Below are 24316 nucleotides of genomic sequence, written 5' to 3' on the forward strand. Positions count from 1 at the left end.
CGACGTCAGGTGGCTCCATTCGGCTCCGCTTAACGTTGTCGGTTATGACGTCGCGGTGCCTATATAGGCGCCACCCAGGTGCGCGGACGTCAGTTCTTTTCTTTCCGCGCCAGTTATTTGATGAGTTTTTATATAGTGCTGGCTAGAACCGTAGGTATCAGAGCCCTTTACATGAGAATTACATATTGTTACATCAGTTACATCTGTTACTAGGACGTTACATAGCATAGAAAAACGAGACTAAAGGAGCATAGAGGGTGAAGGGGATGAGAGAAAAAGGGGTAGCAAAAGCAGATCAGATCATAGCAGACCGGCCACCAAAAGTCAGAGTCAAAGAAACAGGTAAGGATCCAGAATCAGCACATCCAGAGCCGGCTTTCCTCACAGCGTCAGGGGAAGGGTCCAGAGGAAGGGGAAGGGTCCAGGGGAAGGGTCCAGAGGGAGGGGAAGGGTCCAGAGGGAGGGGGCAAAAAGGGTGCCTCACCATGATCTAACAATAAGAGAGGGGTGAGGGAGACTCAAGAGGGGTCAGTTAACGGTGATAGTCAATAAGGTGGACCAAGGCGCTGATCAGCTGCATGAATCAGTCAGGGGGAATGATGAGAGGTTTCAGATTCCAGGACCCCTGGTACCTCGCAAACAAAAATGGCGGCATTGCGGGCAAGCACAAATCGGGTAAAAAATTCCAAAAAGGAAAACCTACCCCACGAGCAGGGTTGAATGGGGGCAGATACCAGATCAAGAATGGAGGAAGTCTGGATGTCGTCGATCACTCATGATACATCGGAATCCAGGGAAAGTAGGAAAGATGCAGAAGCTCAGGAAGCAGCCTTGGAGGGTGAAGGGTAGAGGGGGAAGGCAGCTACGGGGTAAGTGCGAGAGAGGGAAACCAACTCGGTGATCAGGGCAGCCGCATCGCGGCACTCTCGAGGCAGCTCTGTCAGGGGAAAACAAGACCCACGCGTCTCCGTTGTAGCCCCGGAAAGGTGCCAGCAAGACTCCAGGCAGCTACAGCACAGGACCAGCATGTAGGTGAAAGCAAGATCTCCTTGCTGCATTCACGTTGTTTTTCGTTGCTGAGCAGCGGGATGGCAGGCAACCGCGTCTCGGGTCCAGAAAGGAAGGCCGGCGGCCACACGTCTCAGCTACAGTCCCAGAGAGGCGCCACAGGAAGACAGGAAATCGCCGCAAAGGTCAGGAAAGGAAGCGTTGATCTGCGGGGCCACCAGGGCAGCAAAGTCAGGCATCAGCAGTGACTCAGAGGACAAGCAACCGGCAGACCCACAGGAGTTCACCAGGAGGCGAGGGAAGAAAGGAGAACCAGCGGAGTGAAGAGGAGCACTGTGCCCGATGTCCGGCTGGGCAGGTGACGGCTGAGGCAGTGAACCGGAGCCGATCTCCTCTATAGGTGTCAGGGCAGCTCCACCGGACGTCATTGTTATTCAGGTTCCGCCACCAGAAACACCGACCATGATTCCATGGACGTTCTAGAGTCCAAATGTGGAGACCAAAGAGGTGAGCACTGCCGAACAAAACAAGACCCCAGGTATGTAGAAAGGGTCCATGGAGGGGTAAGATTTCAGGGGATTTACACCAAAAAGGCAATCCCTGCCCGGGAGCTCCCGACCGGAGCTCCTGACTCATCTCCGGGTCCTCGCAGCTGAAGATTCAAGATCACCGTCAACACACCTGAAGCACCCGACATCAGTGGGCATTCGTCTACCGAGCCCCTGGTCACTCCAAAGTGACCCGGACTTTGTCCCCTCTGCTTTCAGGTTCTTCTCATCTAGAATCCACGTTTGGATTCCACCGGACACTTTTCGTACTTCCAGCAGCAGCATTTCTTTGTCGACATCCATAGAGAACGACAAGGGTTTCCGACGCCACTTAGCACCTATGCACCCTGCTCCTCTGGGATAGGTAACTCTGATACGAAGGTATCCACGGGTGGGATGGCTCTTCAAACTCTTAAGTTCCAAGGGTTGTCTTCGTAATCTGCTGGGAACGGTCCTTATTCTCTGATTTTCCAACCGCGACTTTCCCATTGAATTGTACGGAGACCGCAGTAGTATTCTCACACTGCACCCGTCCTCCGTTGGGTCCCTAGTCACACACCTTGGGTGGTTCCTTGGGGTCCCAGCAATTCTACACCTTCTAGACTAGGTCTAGTCCTGAGTCATGGTTCTTGTACCACTTATTTAGTATATGGTTTGGTCTCCCCCGGGAGCCCACCGTGTATTGTGCTACTTACGTTTGATTCTTTGCAACTGTAATATTTGATTTGTGTTCTTTCCTCGTGTAGAGGATACTAGAGAGTGTTATTTATAATAAATACATATTTTTATAACTACTGTGTGGGTTCCCTTTCATTTAACCAATACTATAAGGTTGCATTCTGGTAAAACAAGGTGCTTAAGACTTAGCCTGAAGGCTGTTCTCCATAGCTACCGCTAGGATAGCTTTCAATAAAGGTTATCTTTGACCTAATCACCCTAAGGGTTATTGGGACTGGTACAAGGTGCCCACTTTAATTAGTGGACAGCATGTACCAGGCCAACTCCTCACATTTTTGGTTAAGCGCCGATCCGGGAAGAGCTACCCCTCTGCCGCTTTTTGGCAGGCTTTTTCTTGACTTTTGTCGAAATGTTTGAGATACGACTTTGTGTGCGAGGGATCTCTGGTAGAAAGACAGATTTTAAATCATGTGGGACTTGTTCCCGCATGGTTTCGGTCACTGTTCCCCACTGCGTATGTCTGTGGTGACTTGAACGCGACCACAATTCGAAGTCGTGTTCAGACTGCCGGATGATGGCTCGAAGACCTTGAGGGAGCAAGCGTTGAAGTTGATTGCGGCCCAGCAGTCGACACCGTCAAGCGAGACTTAGAGGAGGTCATGGTCCCATTTGAGGAAGAGGAGGTCGCGGGACCACTCACGGAGCCCTAAGTCCTCTTCCTCCCATTCGAGGTCATCTGGACACTCGGGGAAGAGGCACAAGAAGATGAAGAAGTCCAAGCGGACTTCGTCTTCTCCTCAGTTGGCGTCCGTCATAGAGAAAGGTAAGGAGCACCGATGCTCTAGGCACGGTTGTACAGAGCCGGAACCAGAGTCGGCTCCGCGCCTCCCCCCTTTTCGGGAGCCGGAGCGATTCCCGCTCAAATAAAAGAGTTTTACAAGGCCATGCGCCGAGTATTTGAGCAGAACGACCCCGCTGGTGAGCCCTCGGGCCCCGTTGGTCGGATGCCCCATCGGGTTCGACGCCATCTGCTCCTGCCACGGCGCCGCTGGGGCCTCAGGGATCTGATCCCAGATCCGGGTCGACGCCGGTCGTGCCAACGGGACCTCCCCCGGCATTGAATCCGAAGTCGGTGCCTGCGACATCACCGATGCCCGTCGTCAGTGCAAGCCCCATCCTCATACCTGATGACACGCAGCCGGAACGGCATCGAGCGACGCCGATTCTGACGTCAACAGAACCCAGGGGTTCTATGTTGCCGCCTGAGCACTTTGTGGATGTGCTGGGCTCTGGAGAGGAATGGGAGGAGTCTGGAGACCCACTAGAGGACAGGGATGTCTCTGAGGAGACAATTGACTGGTATGGGGAATTTGGGGAAGCCAGTGGTCTGCATACTTTCCCAGACACTGGCATGCTCTCGCCGCCCTACAGTGGCTACGGAGGAGGGGGCGTCCTATGCCATGATGGTTAAGAGGGCTGCTGAGGTCCTTGGACTGGAGTTGCCCTCAGTGCAGGTCAGGACTAATCTCCTGACCGAAGTGCTTCAACCTGTGGCTTCCACCTCTGAACCCCTATTGCCCTTTAATGAGGCACTTACGGACATCCTTCTAGGAACATGGTCCAAGACTAGCACAGGGGCTCCTGTGAATAGGACGATTGCACGCCCAGCTCCGGGTGACCCAAAGTACCTCAGCCAACACCCCGCTCCAGAAAGTTTGGTGATGCAGGCCTCTACTTTCCAGGGTGCATTCCCTTCCTCACCTCCGGATAGGGAATCCAAGAGACTGGACTCATTTGGGAAGAAGGTTTTTTCTTCCTCCGGTCTGGCATTGCGGTTGGTGAATACCGCATGCTTATTGGGCTGTTTCTCTCACTATCTTTGGGAGACGGTTGCGCAGGTGCTGCCACAAGTCCCAGAGGAGGTCCAGGCTGTGCTCTCCCAAGCTGTCAAGGACGGGATAGATGCAGCAAAATTCGCCATACGGTGTGGATTAGATACGACCGATTCGCTGGGCAGGTCGATTTTAATGACGGTGGCTTTGAGGCGCCACGCCTGGCTTCTCGGGGGATGTTCAAGCCAATTTGATGGACATGCCCTTTGATGGAACCTGCCTTTTTGGGGAAAAGGCAGACTCGGCCCTGGTCAGTTTCAAGGACTCTCGAGCTACGGGCAGATCCTTGGGCCTCTCCTCCACTCCTCGTGGCCATTCTTCCTTTCGCCCCTTTCGTGGCAATGGAAGGGGTTTCCAGCTGCATCAGCCTTATCCTAGCCACCATCACTCACAGACTACCCAAGCCATGCGTGGACATGGACACGGTACATTCCGTCCTAGGAATGGAGGCCAGAAGTCGTCTACCACACTGCCCCCAGCAGCCACAGCCTACAAGCACTCTTAGGCTGATTCTGCAGGACCACACTACTCCAGTGAGTGGGAGAATTCATCATCATCTCCCCCGCTGGAGATCTATAACATAAGACAAGTGGGCTTTGCAGATCGTCCAGGAGGGCTGTTCTCTTCCTTTCCTTTCTTTTCCTCCTACTATTCTGCCAGGTGAGGAACGGCTGGCGGAGGATCATTTAAAGCTTCTCCAAGAGGAAGTTACAGCTCTTTTGGTCTTCCCCTACTTCGACGACTGGCTGTTGAAGGCAGCCTCGCCCCCCGACAGTAGTCTCCCACCTTCAGGCTACGGCGAACTGCCTACATTCGCTGGAGTTCTCTATAAACGTGCCGAAGTCACACCTGACTGCTTCTCAGACGCTCCCTTTCATCGGAACTCTTCTGGACACAGTGCAGTTTCGGGCTTATCCTCCCAAGCAGCGAGTCCAGAATATTCAGGCCATGATTCTGATATTTCAGCTTCTATCCTGGATTTCGGTGAGACTGACTCTTTGGCTGTTGGGTCTCATGGCCTCTTGCATCCTGTTAGTAAGACATGTGAGATGGCAAATGCGAGCTCTGAAGTGGGACTTGAAGTTCCTATGGGCACAGCATAATCTCTCCCTTCCCCAACCAGATTTCACAGTCGTGACGGATGCGGCGGCTACATGGGAGAGATGAGATCAGGGGTCACTGATCTCCAGCAGAGATGGGGCTCCACATAAACATGTTGGACCTCCGAGCGATTTGCTTGGCATTGAAAGCATTTCTTCCCTCTGTCAAGGGGAAGTTGGTGCAGGTGTTCACGGACAACACCACCGCCATGTGGTACTGCAACAAGCAAGGCGGGGTGGGGTCGTTAACCCTATGTCGGAAGGCTTTGCGTCTCTGAACTAGGCTGGAACAGCGGGGCATAACCCTCGTGGTTCAACACCTAGCAGGTTCTCTGAACGCCAGGGCAAACTATCTCAGCCGTCGATGCCTGCTGTATCACGAATAGCGTCTCCAGTCGGAGGTGGCGCAAGGTCTCTTTCAACATTGGGGAGAACCTTAGTTAGATTTGTTCGCCTCCGAAGAGAACGCGCAATGTCAGCAGTACTGCGCGCAGGAGTTTCCAAGGCGGCTATCGCTTGGCGACGTGCTTTGTCGCGCGTGGATTTCAGGCCTGTTGTATGCCTTTCCGCCCATACCACTCCTGCCCAGTGTTCTGAAGAAGATCAGGAGCGACTGGGCCCAAGTCTTTCTTGTGGCTCCGGACTAGGCAAGGAGAGTCTGGTATCGAGAGTTTCTGAACATGAGTATCTATCCTCCAATCAGGCTGTCCTCGGGAGTGGGAGGGAAGAAGAAGAAGAAGAAAGGAGGAGGATAATTCTCTTCCAAACCTGTCAACTCTGCGCCTCCATGCGTGGAGATTGAGCGGCGGCAGTTGATGGCTTTTGACCTTCCTCCTGAAGCCTGTAATGTTATTCTGGCGGCCAGGCAGCCCTTCCACTAAGTCGGTACACGCCTGCTGTTGTCAGAAATTTGTATTATACTGTACATAAAGGTCTATTGACCCTCTTTCTGCTCCACTTTCTATGGTCCTTTTATTCATTCTAACCCTGGTCCAGCAGGGAACTCTCAAGGGTTACCGGTCTGCTTTTTTGCGGCTCTCAGACCAGCCTTCTCTCTTTAAATCTCCTACTGTAAATAGATTTCTAAAAGGGCTGGCTCACTGATTTCCACCCACGCCCTTTATTATGTCACAATGGAACCTTAATTTGGTCCTCACTTACCTGATGTGCGCTCCTTTCGAGCCTTTGCACAATTGTCCCCTCCGGCTGTTTACCAGCAAAACAGCCTTCTTAGTGGTAATTACATCGGCCGGTAGGTTGAGTGAATTGCAGTCTTTATCCAGCTCGACTCCTTATCTTATGTCCTTCCCGGACAAAGTTGTGCTTTTCATCTGGGTCAATCCATTACTTTGCCCACCTTCTTTGCTCCCCCACATTCTTCTAAGGAAAAGGAGCGTCTCCACCGAGTGGACCCAAAAAGAGCGTTTTCGTTCTACCTTGACCGTACAAAAGAGTTCCAGGTGGATGACCAACTCTTTGTAGGGTATGTGGGAGCAAAGAAGGGAAAGGCAGTACAGAAAAGAACCATCTCTCGCTGGGTTGTTCTCTGCATTAAAATCTGTTACGCCTTGGCGAAGAAGCAGACACCTGAGGGATTAAGGGCCCACTCCACCAGGGGAAAGGCTGCTACTACGGCCTTCGCTCGGGGTGTTCCAGTCCAAGACATCTGTCAGGCAGCGACGTGGGCCTCATTGCATATGTTCGCAAAACATTATTGCCTTGATGGTCAGGTGCGCAGGGATGGCCACTTTGCCCGTTTAGTCCTACAAGACTTCTTAGTCTAGGTCATGAGTCCGCAACCCACCGCCAGGATGGTATGGCTAGGGTATCTGATTCAAAGGTAAGGAATCTGCAGCTAGAAGTCACTATCAGATGAACAAGTTACTTACCTTCGGTAACGCATTATCTGGTAGAGACTCTATGTAGCTGCTGATTCCTTACAGCCCCACCCATGCCTCCCCGCTTTGCAGACTGATGTAATATGACTAGGGTTCCTCCCCTTTCAGTGCCCTAGTTTTGCACACAATTACGTCAGTCACTTCATGGCTCTGCGCTTCTGGTGTGGAAAAAACAAAAAGTACTGATGTCCGTGCACCTGGGGTGACTCAGGCCCAATGGCATATGCAGGCTCTGCAGTGGGACTTTTTAATGGACACAGCATATCAGGGGAATCTCCCTGACATGGTTCAGATCTCGGAGGGAACTCTGCAAAATCTGCAGTGGTGGCTAACGGACCGCGATTTGGGTCAGAGGTAAACCCCTTTCTCTTCCCCCAACCAGATCTCACACTAGTGACAGATGTGTTACTCTTGGGATGGGGCGGCCATCTGGGAGAAGTGGAGATCAGAGGACTCTGGTCTCCAGCGGAATTCGGACTCCACATGAACCTGCTTTCTACCCTCCATCAGGGGAAGGCTGGTATACTTGTACATGGACATTACTCCCACCATGTGGTACTGCAACAAACAAGGCCTGGTGGGGTCGTGGACCCTCTGTCAAGAGGCCCAGCTTCTCTGGACATGGCTGGATCAACAGGGCATCTCCCAGGTGGTTCAACACCTGGCAGGTTCCCTGAATGCCAGAGTGGACAAACTCATCCGTTGATGCCTAGCGGATCATGAATGACGTCTCCATCCGGAGGTGGATCAAGGCCTCTTTCAACAGTGGGGAGAGCCTTGGTTAGATGTGTTTGCCTCCATCGAGAAAGCGCAATGTCAAGTTTTGCATGCTGGAGTTTCTAAGGTGGCTCTCGCTCAGAGACGCTTTTTCTCTCGAGTGAAGCTCAGGCCACCTATATGACTTTCCACCTTTACGACTTCTGCCCAGAGTAGTCAAGAAGATCAGGAATGCGCTGGCCCAAGTCATCCTTGTGGTTCTGAACTGGGCAAGGAGAGTCTGGTATCCCGAGCTACTCAGCATGGCCATTGATCCTCCTATCAGGCTGCCCCTTCGAGAGGAACTTCTGCAGTAGTAGGAGCAGCAGCAGCAGCAGGTTCTCCATCCGAATATATCCACTCTCCACCTTCTCATGTGGAGATTGAGTGGTGACAGTTGACAGCTTTTGAGCTTCCTCCCGAAGTCTGTAATGTCATCTTGGCAGCCAGGCATTCCTCCATTAAGACGTTATACGCCTGCCATTGGAAAAGATTTGTGGCATGGTGTGCAGAAAAACATAGTGATCCCCTTTCTGAAGTTTTGTTATTCATTCTTTCCCTTACCCGGTAGGGCCCTGCTCTAGGCACCTCCACGGCTTTTGATCCTCTACATAATTTGCCCTCAGGCTTCTCACAATCAAAACAGCCTTCTTTGTGGCCATTGCATCTGCCCATAGAGTGTGTTAGCTGCAGGCCTTATCATCTAAGCCACCTTACCTTTCGGTCTATCCTGACAAATTGGTGCTTCGCACAAGGGCCTCCTTTCTACCGAAAGTGGTCACCCCATTTCTTGTAGGCTCATTTATCACCTTGCCTACCTTTTACACTCCTCCACATCCCACTAGTGGAGTGACTCTGTCTGGACCCAAAAAAGGCAGTTGTCGTTCCACCTTGACTGCACATAAGAGTTCCGGGTGGACAGCCAACTCTTGGTGGGGTATGTTGGCGCGAAGAAAGGTCGAGTGGTGTAATAGCAAACTATCTCTAGATGGGGCTTGTAGGAAGCTGGCTTTCTATATAGTGTATCGAAATGAGCTACACTGAGCAGTAAGTCCATGCGACCCTCACTGGTTTACAGGGGCTTGCTTTAACAATCCCAAAGTGCTCTATTTTGTGGTAGTGTGGTCAAGCAGCTTTAGGCTTATCAGATGGGAGTGTTGAGCATTTGTTGTTCACACAGAGTCAATAAAAGAAACACACACTCCAGAAGAAATTTGAGACCAATTAAGAAAAATAACATAGATTTTTATATTAATTAGACACCAAGATCATCAGAATCAGGTAAGTTATTTCGAAGTTATCAGTTTTACAGAAAAACAGCAGAACATCAAAAACTGTCAGATTTGAGGCGTGAGCCTCCAATGAGGTCATGTTATCCTATGGGAGAAACATACACTTCATAGGTATACTTGTAAACGGTTGTTGGGGTTGATCTCTTGGACTTAAGGTGCTTAGGGGTCTAGGTCCATAGGGACCACTAGTAGTTTGGTTTTACCTACCCCGGTGTGTCCGGGTGCTGGTCGTGATGGTAACCTTGAGCACTACACAGTAAAGTCAATGGAGAAACCTGTAACAAGAAAAAGACTGCTAGCGGCAGAACCGAAAGGGGGGCTCGGCTCTTGAGGGTCTCTGGAACAAGGAGGTACTGTCGGTTGACTCGGGCTGTGGAGCAGAGGTGTTCTGTCCAGCAGGTCTCTTGCGTTGGAGCTCTCAATTCTTGCACTTGACCTAGTGATGGGCGGAAACGTAACAGCAGGGCCACTCTAGATGCTGGCCTCAGTGATGCTCACGTTCCTCGTCAGTAGGGAAGGGTTGGTGTTGGGACTGGACACTTAACAAACCTTGGCTGCTGCAAGGGCTCTGGTATCCAGGGTAATGATGCTGGAGGGTCTAGCAGCTCAAAACTCGCTTGGGTGATGGGACTGACCTCTCTGAGCCACAAAGTCTTTCCCCTGTTGTGCTGCTTCCTCAGTCGACCTTGTGGTCAGCAGAACGGTGTACCGGGCAGATGCGGTCAGTGCCTGCAAATTGCAGGGAAGTGGCTCCTCCACTTCAAGGGAAAAGCTGACTGGTTGGTGAAGTGCTGGCAGCCCTCCGAGGCTACAGCTCCTCCTGAACAAGTCTGGTCTTTGCAATTGTTGGGAAAGCAGCAGGTAGGGTTTGTGCCAATCCCAGAGCTGGTCCACAGTTCTTGCATTTTCGTCTCTTCTTTGTCCTTCTTCTGTTCTCAGTAGATAAAGTTCCTGTTGTCAGGGGGACCCCTAAATACTGAATTTAGGGGAGTGTAAGGTTGTAACCAATGGGCTACTTACCACTGTGGTGACTACACCCGCTATATGGCCACTTCCTGGGAGAGTGGGCATAAACCTGACCCACAGTTCCTAGTTTCACCAAAAACAAGATGGTGAAACCCTACCTTCGTTAGTCACTTCAGGTATCCCACCTTAATGGTGTGACTATCCTGAGAGTGAACATGCCTCCTGACTTGCTAATTTTCCCACCTGTCCAGGTGCCAAATGGGCTTCAGGACGGGGAGTGGCATTCCTCTGGTCATGATATGCTTAAACACTAGCCCCCCTGCTGGAGGAGGTGTGAACATCTTCCTCTCGAGCAGGCATTGTTTCTGACCTCAGAGAACGCAGAATCCCACCTTCAAGGGGTCAGAAACCGATCTGTGGTGGCAGGCTGGACAATGCCAGTCAGCCAGCACATTAAGAGACTAGTAGAATTAAGGGGGCACCTCTAAGATGCCCTCTTGGTGCATGTCGGGACAATCCGATACTGGCATCAGTACGGATTTGTCAAAATGGGGTATTAAGTATCCAACATCATTATTTTCAGTAAAGCCATTATGTAGCTGGGTAACTCGTAATGACCAGTGCCCAGTACATATGCTTAAAATGTCTCCCTGATCACGTGTAATATCTAGCAATGGAACTAGACATCACATGGGCCTATCTGCTCATGCAGATGTGCTCTCACATGTAATATAATGCACCCACGCTTAGGGCTTTAAGGCCTATTGGAGGGGTGACTTACATATATTGCATGCAGTGTCTGTAGGCATGGCACACAGGGAGTGTGCGATGTCATGTTTTCACAATGGTTTGCACCATTTCACGCAGTCTTTCATGGTATTGTGCATGGATTTGGGTGTGGGTCCCTTAGGGTGGCACAGTACATGCTACAGCCTTTGGAGATACACTTTAGTACCCGTGCCTTAGGTACCGGGGTACCATTTACTAGTGAATAACAGGGGCGCTAAAGTTCTTGCTAATTGGCTTTACAATTGAACATGTGGTTTGTTTTAGGGAAAGACCACTGGCAGTGGGGCCTGGTTAGCAAGGACCCAGTGCACATCAGTCAAAAAACATCCTTACCAGTGGCAAAAACTGGGGATGACCAAGTCACAAAGGGGCACTTTCCTACGGGTCGTGCTGTGCATCAGAATCTGCTATGCACTGGCCAAGAAGCAACCTCCTGAAGGCTTGCAAGCTCATTCAACAAGAGCTAAAGCTGTGACCACTGCATTAGCACATGGAGTCCCGGTCCTGGACATCTGCCAGGCATCAACATGGACTTCCCTGCACACTTTCACCAAACATTGCTGTCTGAATGGTCAGATTTATAGAGATGGGCACTTCGCCTGTTTGGTCCTGCAGGACTTCCTTGTGTGAAATTGGTCTGCAGCCCCACTTCCGGGCAGGTATTGCTAGGGTATCTTTTCAAAGGTAAGGAATCTCCGGCTAGAAGTCTATCAGATTAACAAGTTACTTACCTACTGTAATGCCTTATCTGGTAGATTCCTTACCGACCCACCCATCCTCCCCATTCTGTAAACAGATTTCTAGGGACAGGGTTATTCCTTTCAGGGCCCTAGTTTTCCACACCAGTGTTCTTCATGGCTCTGCGCTTCTGGCATGAAAAGTCGTGAAAAGAAACTGATGTCAGTGTGCCTAGGTGGCGCCATGGGCGTCACTTCCGGCGCAGATGATGGCATGCAGCAGCATGCAGAACCGTGCCACACCAGCTACTGGCACGCAGGGGTACTGCTCATGAAAAATCTTCTGGATCCAGTCTGGGAAATTCAAAGGTATGAAATCTGCGGCTAGATAAAGTCTTTACCAGATAAGGTGCTACCGAAGGTAAGTAATTTGCTCATTTTAACCCCTACACTCTCGCTAAATGCAATTTATGTCATGGAAGGTTGCCTTCCTTGTTGCAATTACTTCACTAAAAAGAGTCAGTGAGCTGCAAGCACTACACCGGATGACCTATGTATTCAGGTACACAAAGATATGGCTGAGTTAAGCACTAATCCCACATTTTTCCAAAGGTGGTTTCCACTTTCCACATTTCCACTTTTCACATAAACTAAACAGTTGAGATGCCCATTTTCTTCCCATCATGCATGACATAGAGACAGTTCCAACATAGGATCAAAACAAAAACAACATCCTTTCAACCAGACACCCTACATGGTGTAGCATGCCTCTCATGTAGGTTAGAGTTTCAGTGCCCCACATAGTGGTAGTAAGCACTATAAAAATGTTGCAATACAATAGTACCATATAGTCATGCAGTATACACCCATAAGATTGATGTTTTATAGTCGTGTTGTATGCAGTGTAGAAAACCCCTTAGATTTCTTAGACTTTTGTATGGATGCATACACGTCAATATCCTGTAATAGTTTAGTGCTCAGTGTAAGCAAGGACATGACTAAAATCAAATACCTTCTCATGTGCTGTTTCCTACAGAGTCTGTAGCCCGAATGAGCAGTGAAGGACAAGTACCTGAAGTGCCCCATCGCTCTGCTACCAGGCAGCGATGCTTTCCTACTAGCAGTGGGAATGGTAAGTAGGAAGTTGTGACAGCCGTGAGCCCAGTACTTTGGGTAATCATGTCTGGCAATCATGTCTGGTTTGGTTCGAGCAACACTAATGTCATGTTCGTGGCATGTGTAGCGGTAAATACACATACTACATACATACTAGCGCCTTGAGACCCTCACTGGTGAGTAGCGCGCTTTATAAGCCCCCTGATTGATTGATTGATACTCTGCACACTCCTGCCATCTAGTATTGGGCTCAGATGTGTTTGAAGAAGAATTTTGGGTCACGAGGTGTAGTGACTACTCCCTTAGCTGGCAATGCATATGGGCATCGACTCCATAGTTAGATAGTTTTGTTTTTCGCCGTTGGGGTCGAACGTGCTTCGCCGGTGCTCTGAGTCGACGCGGTGTGGAGATCTTCATCAGGCCTCTCGATTTCTCCGCTCCCAGTAGCCCTTCAACAATCCTTCAGTGCACACATGTTCTTCTCACCGCTGGGGTTCCTCCTTTGTATTCGCATCGACTGAGTTGCCGACACCCGAACAGTGCTGCTCCCCTCTTGGGCCACTTTCATTGAGCCGTGCACTAGAGAATGTTAAAAGCATAATGGGAAAGACACCTTTCCGGAACTGTCCACAGTGCCATTTGAAGTACTTGTGGATAGACCAGCACGCCATCAGTAACCTTTGTCTGTCCAAGGACCATAACGAGGCCTCCTGCTCTGCCTACCTCGTGTTCTGGTCAAAAAAGACCATTCGGAATTGTCAGGACCGTCGACTCGCACGCTGTACCATGGAACAGAAATGTGACGATGATACCCCTGACATCTTCATGGAAGGGGAGGAAGCAGTCGACCCCGTACAGGCAGCAACCTTCAGCCTGGAACCTGATTTCCCCAGATCTGCAGCTAACCGCACCCCAACATCAGAAGACGACTGCACTGAGTTCACACTACATGAAGGTGCTCTCTGCCCCTCAGGGAGTTGGACGTTAAGCCTGCATTCGGGGACACTGCCTTCTGGGCCGCCATTGCCTTCTAGTCATGGTGCCACTGACCTAAAGCTTTGGAGCTGACTCAGACTCAGGCAAGGAGCCTGGTGTCTAAGTCCAGGCCTACCTCAACACAGACAGTTCCCTCGGCGCCATCTGGAGGATTGACACCGACTCCAAAGGACTCCTCGGATACGAAACACAGATTGACATCGAAAGCAGCATCGTAGCGGAAACAGACCTTGGTGTCCACTCTCCCATCTAAGACACACTCCGACAGCCAGGAGCTTTACAGCTCATACAACATCTCCTTGACCAGTACTAGCAGCGGGCTCAGGAGATTGTGTCGGAGGGACAGACCATCTCCATTAGATGTGCCCTCCAATCCGCCAGCAGGGGCATTAACACTAGTGTCCTAATCTGCAGTCATGCTTGGCTTTGTATCCCTATATTAATTCAGAAGTCCAGCAACATCTGGTCAAGATGCTGTTTGTTGGAGAACACCTCTTGGTCCCATAAGTTGATCAGATGCTGGAGAAGATCAAAAAGGACACCGATACTTCCAAAGTGATAGGGGCTTTCCAGTCCCTATTGCTTTGTTCCACTTTTCGCTGCACATAGTTTTGTTGCTGCACAAAAGTAACCTCTTCAGAGACTTTCTTCTATCAGCGGCAACAACAGCAGCCTTAAGCCTCCCGAGAATACTCCTGGGGCACCTGCAGGGGAAATAATACCAAACTATGGGTAGAGGTGGAGCCGCCCTCCCAAGCTGTGACTCCCTGTACTTCCTAATCCACTAAAAAGACTGGTCTCTCAGGCCCATTCTATCCCTTCAACAAGTACATCCTGTCAGAGCGTTTTCACATGGCCACGCTCCAAGATGTCATACCATTACTGCAGCAAGATGACTTAATGACCGCACTCGACTTGAAGGACGCCTGCTTCCACATTCTAATCCATCCTGCACATCGCCGCTACCTCAGACAGCACTTTCAATTCAAGGTTCTGCCCTTTGTTGTTACCACCTTGGCCAGAGTTTTCACCAAATGCCTGGTCGCTGCTCATCTCCGGAGGAGTGGCATCTATATCTTCCAGTACCGTGACTCGAAGACTGGCTGATAAAGAGTGCAAGCAAGCAGCAGTATCTAGCTCACACGCAGATCACCTTAGTTCTCCTTCACGATTTCTACTTCACCATCAACATGGGAAAAGCCCACCTTCAGCCAGAACAGGTATAACCCTTCCTTTTGCAAAACCTTGCAGTATCTAGCTCACACGCAGATCACCTTAGTTCTCCTTCATGATTTGTACTTCACCATCAATGTGGGAAAAGCCCACCTTCAGCCAGAACAGGTATAACCCTTCCTTTCGCAAAAACTATCTGGAGATGCTGGAAGCCCAATTGGCATTCAAAGCTTTCTGCCATGTTCCTCACAAAACAATCCTGATCAAAGCAGGACTGCCAAGCACTAGCTACAGAAACAGAGGGGCATGAATTCCTCACAGCTGTCGGGTTGGTGCAGGACATTTGCCAATGGGCGATCCAACAGAAGGTTCTGCTCCTAGCAGAGTACCTTCCAGGGGTGGACAACGACTTTGCAGACCTGCTCTGCAGGATGCAACAGCAAGCCCAATAGTGGGAACTCCACTCAAAAGTCCTGCTCCCCTATTTTCAGCGTTGAGTATTTCCCGACTTAGATCTGTTTGCAACTGCTGAAAACGCCAAATGCCCAAGCTTTCCCTCCAGGTTTCTACAACCATCAGTCCATGGGCAGTGCACTGTAGATAATTTGGTCAGGGACATTTAACTACGCTTTTCCGTCTCTCACACTCTTTCGATACGTGATTCAGAAGCTTCGGCAAACCTCCCTCTCCATAATACTAGTGGCTCTCATGTGTGCAGGCAACCTTGATTCACAACCCTCCTTGAGTTGTTGGTAGTCCCTCATGTGAGAAGTTGGCCTGGTATATGCTGTCCACTAGGTTTAGTGGACACCTTGCACCAGTCCAAACAACCCTTACTGATGATTAGGTTAAAGACAACCTTTATTGAAATCTATCCTAGTGGTAGCTATGGAGAGCAGCCTTCAGGCTAAGTCTTGAAGGAATGTAAAGCAGCTTGGTTTACCAGATTATAACCTCCTGAATGACCAAATGAAGGGAGAACCACACAAGGTATATATAACATATATGTATTTATTTCTAAACACTCTCTACTAACCCCTTTATGAGATTAGAGAGCAAGGCACACAATAATACAGTTATAAAATGACAGTAAATAGCACAACATACAATGAGCCCCAGGACTAGACCACTCTATATATTAAGAAAGTGGTGTAAGAAACACGACTTAACTAGACAGAGTGCCTAGAGCACGTAGAATCGCTGGGCTCCCAAGGAACCACCCTAGGCAGTGACACAGGGGACCCACGGGGGACGTGCGCAGTGTGAGAACACAGCTGCGAGCTCCGAACAATTCTATGGGAAAGTCACGGTTGGAATTTTAAAGTTTAAGGACACTTAGGAGAGGACTTTGAGCAAACCCTTTCAGACTTAGAGGGTTCTAGGGCCAGCACCCGCGGGAGCACCGTAGTACTCGTGTTACCTCACTCAGGGAAGCCGGGTGCATAGGTGTCAAATAGTGTCGGGAATCGTCGTCGTTTTCAATGGCGATGTGCTGCAAAGTGATGCTGCCGTGGAAAGGAGAAGTGTCCAGTGTGATCCAAGCCTGGATCGAAGATGTGAAGAACGTGAAAGCAGAGGGGACAGAGTCTCAGTCACTTGCCAGTGACCAGGGGCGGCACAATAGACGAATGCCCACCGATGTTGGGTGTTTCAGGTGCGAAGAGGTGAAGCTTGACTCCACTGCCACGGGGACCAGGAGGCGTCGACGACGACCACAGTCCGCAGGCGAGCTATCCCGCGAAGGATATCGAGTGCTGGGGGGTCGGTGTCCGGATTGGAGACCAACAAGCCTTGGCAACGGCAACCCACGCGGTGAGAGTAAAAAGGCTTCGGTGTGGACCAGCAAGGCCCTGTGGACTCCACAAGCGATGGAGAGTCGGGCACGTCTGGAGCAACCAGGAAAGTCCACTGAAAGTTACAGTACCCTTCTCAGGGACCCACAAGTCGACAGACAAGGGATTGCGAAGGGACCTTGAGAGGAATCACTTAATACCAGCCCACGGCTCACTCGAGGAATGTAGGCCAGTAATCTTCAGTGGAATCACTGCTCGGGGTCTGGACTGCATGTAGCCCAAAGCACAGCTTCAGGGATCGCCAAAAAGCATATGCTGCTGCAAATGGTCACGGAGTCCAGGGGTTCGGGTTGCACAGTCCCCACGAGGGCTTTGGTTCTCAGGTTTGCTGAGAGCACGGATCGGCCTCGGGGAAGCTTGAAAACCCACCTCCTGTGTTGCAAAAACTTTGGATGCCCTTCAGGAGCTGCTTAGTTGCCAACTGGACAGATGCGTCTTTGGTGCCTGCCTTACTCCAAGGGAGATTCTTCGGTCATCCAACGTCATGTAGATAGTAGAAGTTCTGGGATTCTGTAGCAGAGTTTCATCCAGGTACATCTAAAGTCCTGTAGTCAGAGGTTCCTACTTTATACCAAAGGAAGGGGTGGGACAAACTCTGGGGACCCACCTATGGGAGTGTCAGGACAGAGGGGTGGCTACACCCATATCCTTTCTCCAGTTTAGCACCAGAGCAGGGGCTGGTAGCCTATTTGAGCTGGACTATGCACAGGGACACCAAATGTGCCCCCAGTGCAGACTTCAAAGCACTCTGAGTGCACCCACCCAGCCCCAATACACTAAAGCCTGTCTGGGAGGTGGTCACACCTCCCTGTGACAAGAAACCCAATGTCCAGGCCTTCCCTGCTGGAGTTTAATCCAGCAGCAGGAGGGAAGACTTGTGTCTGTGGCTGGGAGCATCCATTTTATGATGCCAGGGCTTGCAAAGCTGGTACCGGGTATACCGGTGCTGTCATATTTCTCCCTCTAGTGGGGTGAAATCATACCTCTCACACCAGTTACTGGTGTGGAGGTATGATTCCAAGGTATTTGACACCAAACACAACATTTTTCCATGCAGCCATTCCAAAGTTAGCATTTACCGCGAGGTTATAAAGAACTTAAGAGTATATGGTTTGGCTGCATCACAAACAACCCCGGAATAAAGGTTCCGACGGCTGCAGAGGGGCTCTGCTCATGCATGGGCACCTTCTCACATAAAACCCAGCACCCTGCCTTCAGGATTGATAAGGCCTGCCAAAGGGGTGACTGATAGGTTTATATGTGCAGTGATATGGAGAGATATAGGGAACCTATATCACAGTAAGGGGTGCATACACCACCTTACACAGGCTGCTGTAGCAGACCTGTTGTGTCATTTTAAATGGCTTCCCAGGGGTGGCACAATACATGCTGCAGCCCCTGGTAGGCCTCTGGGGTACCTATGCCCTGGGTACACACTATACCATATACTAGAGACTCATAAGGGTACCCCAGAATTCAATATGGAGTGCACCTAAAGTACATGCAATCAATTTAGAGAGGAAGCAGCTAGGCTGGGGCCCTGGATAGCAGGGGCCCTGGATAGCAGGGGCCCAGCCAGACTAAAGTAGAAAAACAGTGAAACATCAGCAAAAAGTGGGGGTAACTATAAGAATCAGATCCTACTCTCCTACACCTCATGAGAAGCTCCCCAGCAGGCCGGATTGTCTCACGAAATACCAGGGTACCCACCCTCAGACATCCCGACCCCAGACTACTCAATCTGAGCTTGGTTATCTAAAATTGTCCCGTGAGTGTATGATCATCCTCAGGGAGGCCAGACCCCCCACTACTAGGGCCTGCTATGCAGCAAGTGGAAGAGGCTTGTACATCACTGTCTACCCAAACACATTGACCCACTGAAATCAACAGTGCAAGACATTGTTCTACAAAAAGTGAAGCCCTGAAGGAGTTCCGTTAATTGTTTATACAGGAACGAAACGCGTTGGCTGTCGTTGTGTACAACTGTGAAATAAAAGTCAAAAAAAGAAAAGAAAGACTTTGGACTTTTGTGTCTCACGTTTAGTGCACCTCCATTTGTATAACTTTTTTTTTTTTTAAAGTGCAAGATATTGTTACCTGTTGCTCTTGCAATGCTCAGGCCTGGATTACACATCCATTTGTTTACATTTTGCTGCAGTTGCAGCATACTTACAAAACAGGGAGCACTCCTCTCTGATCAGAATTCCTGTTATTAAAGCTGTCATGGAAGGGCTCAAGAGGGTTATCCCTCCAGGATTCCCCCAATCTCATCCTGGAATCTCAGGGTAGCCCTCAATATGTTCATGGGCCCCCCTTTTAAGCCCTTTCCTTCTATAATTTGTATCCTGGAGTGTGGCCTTCTTAGTTGCCATCACTTCCTTTAGACGTGCAAGAAAGATTTAAGCACTCACATTAGAGAAACCTTTTTTTAAGGTTCAAATTGACAGAGTAGTCCTTAGAACTAATCTAAAATTTCTATCAAAGGTGATCTCTTCTTTCCACCTTAACCAGACAATTGAACTACCAGTGTTCTTCCTGCACCCAAAATCAGTAGCAGAAAGAGCACTTCACCCATTAGACGTAAAGAGGGCTCTTGTGTACTACATTGATAAGACAAAACCATTTCGTAAAATGCAACAGTTATTTGTAGCTTTTTCAAAACCACACAAGGGCAGTGCCATTTCAAAAGCACGTCTAACTCACTGGCTTGTCAAGTGTATTTAGACCTGCTATATCATGGCCAAAAGGTAGGTCCCTACTCCCCCAAGGCTGCATTCTAAACATAAAAAAGCAGCCTCAGTGGCTTTCTTAAGCAACATTCCAGTGGCTTGTACCAGTAAAGCAGCCACCTGTTCCACACCTCACGTCCACCAAACATTATTGTATGGATGTCTTCAAGAAAGCTGGGCAAAGCAGTCCGGCGTACACTTTTTCAATGTTCTGCAACATCCTCTGGCAAGCCACTGCCTTAATGGAGTAACTGCTTTACATTCTATGCAGAGTATGTGTATCTACAGCTACACATACCATGAACGAAAAATGTCACTTATCCTGTAAGCATCTGTTCATGTCCTGTAGAGCTGTAGATTCACATGCACCACCGTTCTCCACGGAAGCCTTTGGTTGTTGCAGGTAACTCTTTCCTCTTTAACTTTTCTTTTCTGTTGCATGGACATCTTTATGCACTATCATGATCTATCTCCATCCTCACCAGCCATGCAGGAAAACTATCTAACTATGAAGTCGATGCTCATGTGAAATGCCAGCTAAGGGAGAAGTCACTACACCTCGTAACTTGAAAGACTTATTGAAACAAAAACAGTTGTCCACATCCTGGCCCAACGTTAGATGGCAGGACTATGCAGAGTAAATGAATTTACAGCACTAGATGCCACAAACAAATGCTTACAGGGTAAGCCACATTTTGCTTCTTGTACAAGAGTGTAATTGTACTGACTTGAGTTATTCACAGGCTTTTTTTCACCCCACACCTGTTTCTGATGTTTATCTAAGCTGTCAGTCTATCCTTCCTCTCTGCTTATGAATCATTTTGCTCTGTCATATTACTGTGCTGTCTTTGTTCACAGTGCCACTCTCATCATTTGAACTGGTGCATGCTGATGCTCTGTCCTTCTAATGGTCTGTGTTTGTACCTGCTGTCTTCCTTCTGTGCTTGTTGAGACTGACCTGGTCTTTCCTCTGCATGCAGATGCTGTCCTTCCTCTGTGTAGCGGTCGCACATGCTGCTGTTGCGTCCTTTCTCTGTGCAGGACTGGAGCATGCAGTTGCTCTGTCGTTCCTTTTGCTATATTCATCCACACTGTCGCTCTCTTCTTATGTTTGATGTGCTGTACACTGTGGCATTGTCCTTCTGTGGAACACATCTGCATCCTGTCTCATTGGCTCCTGCATGTTGTCATCATGCCCTTCTTGTGCAAAACTTTGTTCCCAGAGCGCTACTCTGGAATTAAATCAGATATAGCCTTGACTCTATAAGATATTCTCTATCGTAATATGCCTAAATTTCCTTTTAGAAGGCGTGGATGAAGAGCTGAAACGGGTCCTGCAACTGCGCTACAATCAGTGCTGAACCATTTTCCTGCATCACATCCAAGCATCACACTTGGACCTATTATTAGTGGTGTTTTTACTACAGGGACTCGGTGTGTCTGTCTACTTGTATTGCATTCAGACCCCTCCTGTTTGAAAAGGACTATGACCCTCTGGATTTGCCTTGGTGTGCCTGTGTGGCTTCCAGAGTGCTGGACAAACCCAAGGACCACAGAACAGGCGGAGTGGATCTTAAACTCAGGAAAAGTTTGTTGTTGCATGAGGGCCCAGTTCACTGTCAGAAACTACCCAAAAATCATGATCATACAACTGAGGTCATGGTTTTAACTTAAAGTTGTTACTTTAATGAGGCCAAGCCTGAGATAAATGTATCCGTGGGTATTGCGCCAGCCTCACACCGCCGATACACCAGAGGAAACAGTTATTGGAAAGCATCCGCAAATACATCTGCCCAAGCCTGCAACAACTCTTTGTACTCAAAACGATGTAAGCTTTGAACCAACTCCAAACCAGAGAGATATTATCTAACTCAGCATCTGTATTAAAAAACAACAGACCTGAAACTAACAGGGACACAAATCAAGTGGGCTGAATTCTGATCCGTATTTTTTAGGTTCCTGGGTGGTAAGTGAAGACCAGGAAGGACCAGCATATGTTATCTCGGAAACAAGCGTTTGATTGTAACCGCGGACCTAACCACCTGTGCCAAATTCATTCACAAGTGGCCCAAAATGGACACATTCTGTCAACAACCAGCTGGAACTTTGTGATCCGGTAACTCAAACCCTGTTCCTAACCAGGGGCTCAACTTCACCATTGTCCTGCAGTGAGTCCAGATTGACAGACCATGTGTACATGGGTCAGGCAGTCATGTTGCACCATCTAAGCTTCAATAACCCAATGAATGTGGGTTGACATTGCACCAAAGAATTACGCCTCTTCAGTCCAGTGACCAGTTCCAGACCCTTTCATTATCTTGTTTTTCTTTTGTGTAGACCCAGTCACTTTATTCTGCCAAGCTCTGTCTCTCAGATGATGGAACATGCTTTTAATTATCCTCGTAATGAGGAACCAGAGTCATGCCTTCCTCCATTGACCTGCTTTTCAACTTACAAATTATTGAAAAGGTTTGCCAGTGTCTCATGTCTAGCAGTCATACAACTGTTATTAACATGTAGCAGAGAGTCAGGTGGCAGGCATTAATATTTCCAAAGAATATAGGAACAAAAGTAGGATTATGACAGTGGGGAACATGGGGTGCTACAAACATTGTTCCTGTAGTCTCCCCCACCCTCTGATGGTTTCCGTAACAACCTGTTTTGACTTTGTTATAAATGACGGAAGGGTCTCATCCGGAGTTTGTGGCGGAGGGTAGGGTAAGGAAAGTGTATTCTTTAGTGTGGGCATCAGCACTTACTGGTCCATAACCCACTGTAACTTCTTTGTCTGCATGAAGAAGGATATGGTACCTTATGAAGAACAAGTTCCTAAGATTAGTTATTTTCCATGAAGGTCTAGAAAAATCAGGGTCTGATATTTTACAGCCTCTAAAGCTGTAAAAAAGCAAATGGGAAGTAAGAAATTACTTAAAAGCAACAACAACACAAGATGAAGGCATGAATGAAGAAGTCCGAGGGTGGGTATGATTTTATAGAAAGGGAGACATGTAGATGGCTACTGTGGACAGGAGGGAACATGTTGGAGGACAAGTGGCATGGTGGATGACACGTCAGAGAGAGATAAATACAACAATACCTGGAAGGGAAACCGATTCTAAGATCAATAGAGGGTTTAGAGCGGGAAGGTGTGTGGACTTGGAAGTGTGAGAAAGGGACCATAATGCATTGCCATGTTTGTTAACTGCACAGCCTTTTTCAGTGGCCAAAATATGCACAGCCTCCAGATAAAGAGTTAGATATGTTGCATTTGCCTTAAAAGATCATCCAACTACTAAAGTTCACAGCACAGCTGGGGCTGGGTCATGTGTCGGAGCATCATCTAAATGTTTTACAGATGTATTTATAGTGCCTTAAATCATTATGCATATTTTCATCTTCTGTATGCCAATAAACATTAAATAACAGTCTATAAATGTTATCACACTTGCTACGATCTACTTACTTAGCTTCTTAAAGTCACAAACCTGTACTGTTGGATTTTTTTTTTAGGAGGAAACGTTGGCATGAATCACTGGCATCTGACAGACTTCTAGCCTCAGATATGGCCAGGTACTACCTACACCCCCTCCTCCCCATTCAAGACCCGTGACGGGAGAGAAGTTTTGGATGCGGGGTCGTGACACCCCCTGGCTGTAGTTATTATATACAATTAATACACATTAATCATAATTACAAAATGTAGCAGAAAATATACTTTACACTGATCAGAATTGATAAGTACAGATATTAGATGGCTAACCTTAACATAACTCTAATACAAAGGTTTCCTAACCATATCTAAACATATCTTTATTAATCTGTACAACTTTATTTTCTGCATACCTGATGGAGCCCACGGCAAGGTCACTAACTGGCGTCAGATCCTTATCATTTTCTAACCACGCCCTCCAGCCGGAGTGCGCATGCGCAGAGGGCCCATTCACCGTGAGGTTACTCCATCCCCCCCCCCCCCCCGGTTACCCCCGAACGCTCTGTACCAGATCTCCATAAAGGGGCCCTTGCAGCCGTTGTGCACGTGCGGGGTGGCCAATCAGCCTAGAGAAAGCGTGACTCCCTCCTCCCCCGCACCCAACTGCCCCTGGAGTTCTAGGAGAGACCAGTTGTCCCTCCCACTTGGGCGACACCATTCGTGGATGGCGCCGCCCTCTAAGGACCTTAAATTTACTGCTCACCAATCATGACCTTACCGCCACAGGCTAGCATAGCTGACCGACTATCTAGCCCCCCACCTGTGCTCCCTAGAAAAGGTCATCCCCTGCGACTAAGGCCCCTCAACCATGCCAACATATTTTCCAGGAACACCTCGTTGCCTACTTGGTATAAGTGAACGCCGTCTTGCATCCATGGGGGATGGTCTGTAAGTGGGGAGCCCTGAAAAGTCTCTCAAGCTTGTTATTTATTCTCCTCGCAGAGTGATTCAAAGCCTTCACAGATTCCCCCCCTCTCCATTGGAATCGGGGTATCATCTGAGACCACCCAGTAGTGCAGCCCTGACAAGTTTTGGCTACTCAGCCTATTTCAGTGACTATAGTTTTCACTAACCCTCTTCTTCCCAGTCTTGCTAAATCATTCCCCCCCAAGTGTAGTAGGATTATATTAGGGGGCGGACCACTTTTCTTTAACAGGTCCAGTATGATACCCCTGAACCGATCAAAACATAGCCCCCCTTTTCCATGGCATGCTATTTCAAAACCTGCCTGCCGTGCTTTTTCCCTATAATCACCTGTAGAAAAAGGGTTAGACAGACGCCTTACATATGAATGGCCTATGATCCACACAGTCTGAAGCCTTTCCTTTCGTGGTGATGATATCCGTGTTGTTGAA

At 48.9% G+C, this 24316-nt stretch overlaps 1 protein-coding gene across 3 annotated transcripts in view; it reads left to right on the forward strand.

Annotated features, from left to right (window-relative positions):
• The window catches only part of STAP2 (signal transducing adaptor family member 2), a 236553-nt gene extending 213654 nt beyond the window's left edge, over positions 1-22899 (forward strand). For 2 of the 3 annotated variants that reach the window (XM_085638762.1, XM_085638760.1), the window contains exons 14-15: positions 12641-12736; positions 20777-22899. In XM_085638762.1, the coding sequence (XP_085494888.1) occupies positions 12641-12736; positions 20777-20832 (152 nt within the window). In that variant the 3' untranslated portion in view covers positions 20833-22899. The remainder of the gene's footprint in view (positions 1-12640; positions 12737-20776) is intronic. The other variant, XM_085638761.1, reaches the window with a different exon arrangement.
• Positions 22900-24316: the final 1417 nt, after the last annotated feature.

Source organism: Triturus cristatus, chromosome 12, assembly GCF_964204655.1.
Source record: "Triturus cristatus chromosome 12, aTriCri1.1, whole genome shotgun sequence".
NCBI classification, from domain to species: Eukaryota; Metazoa; Chordata; class Amphibia; order Caudata; family Salamandridae; genus Triturus; species Triturus cristatus.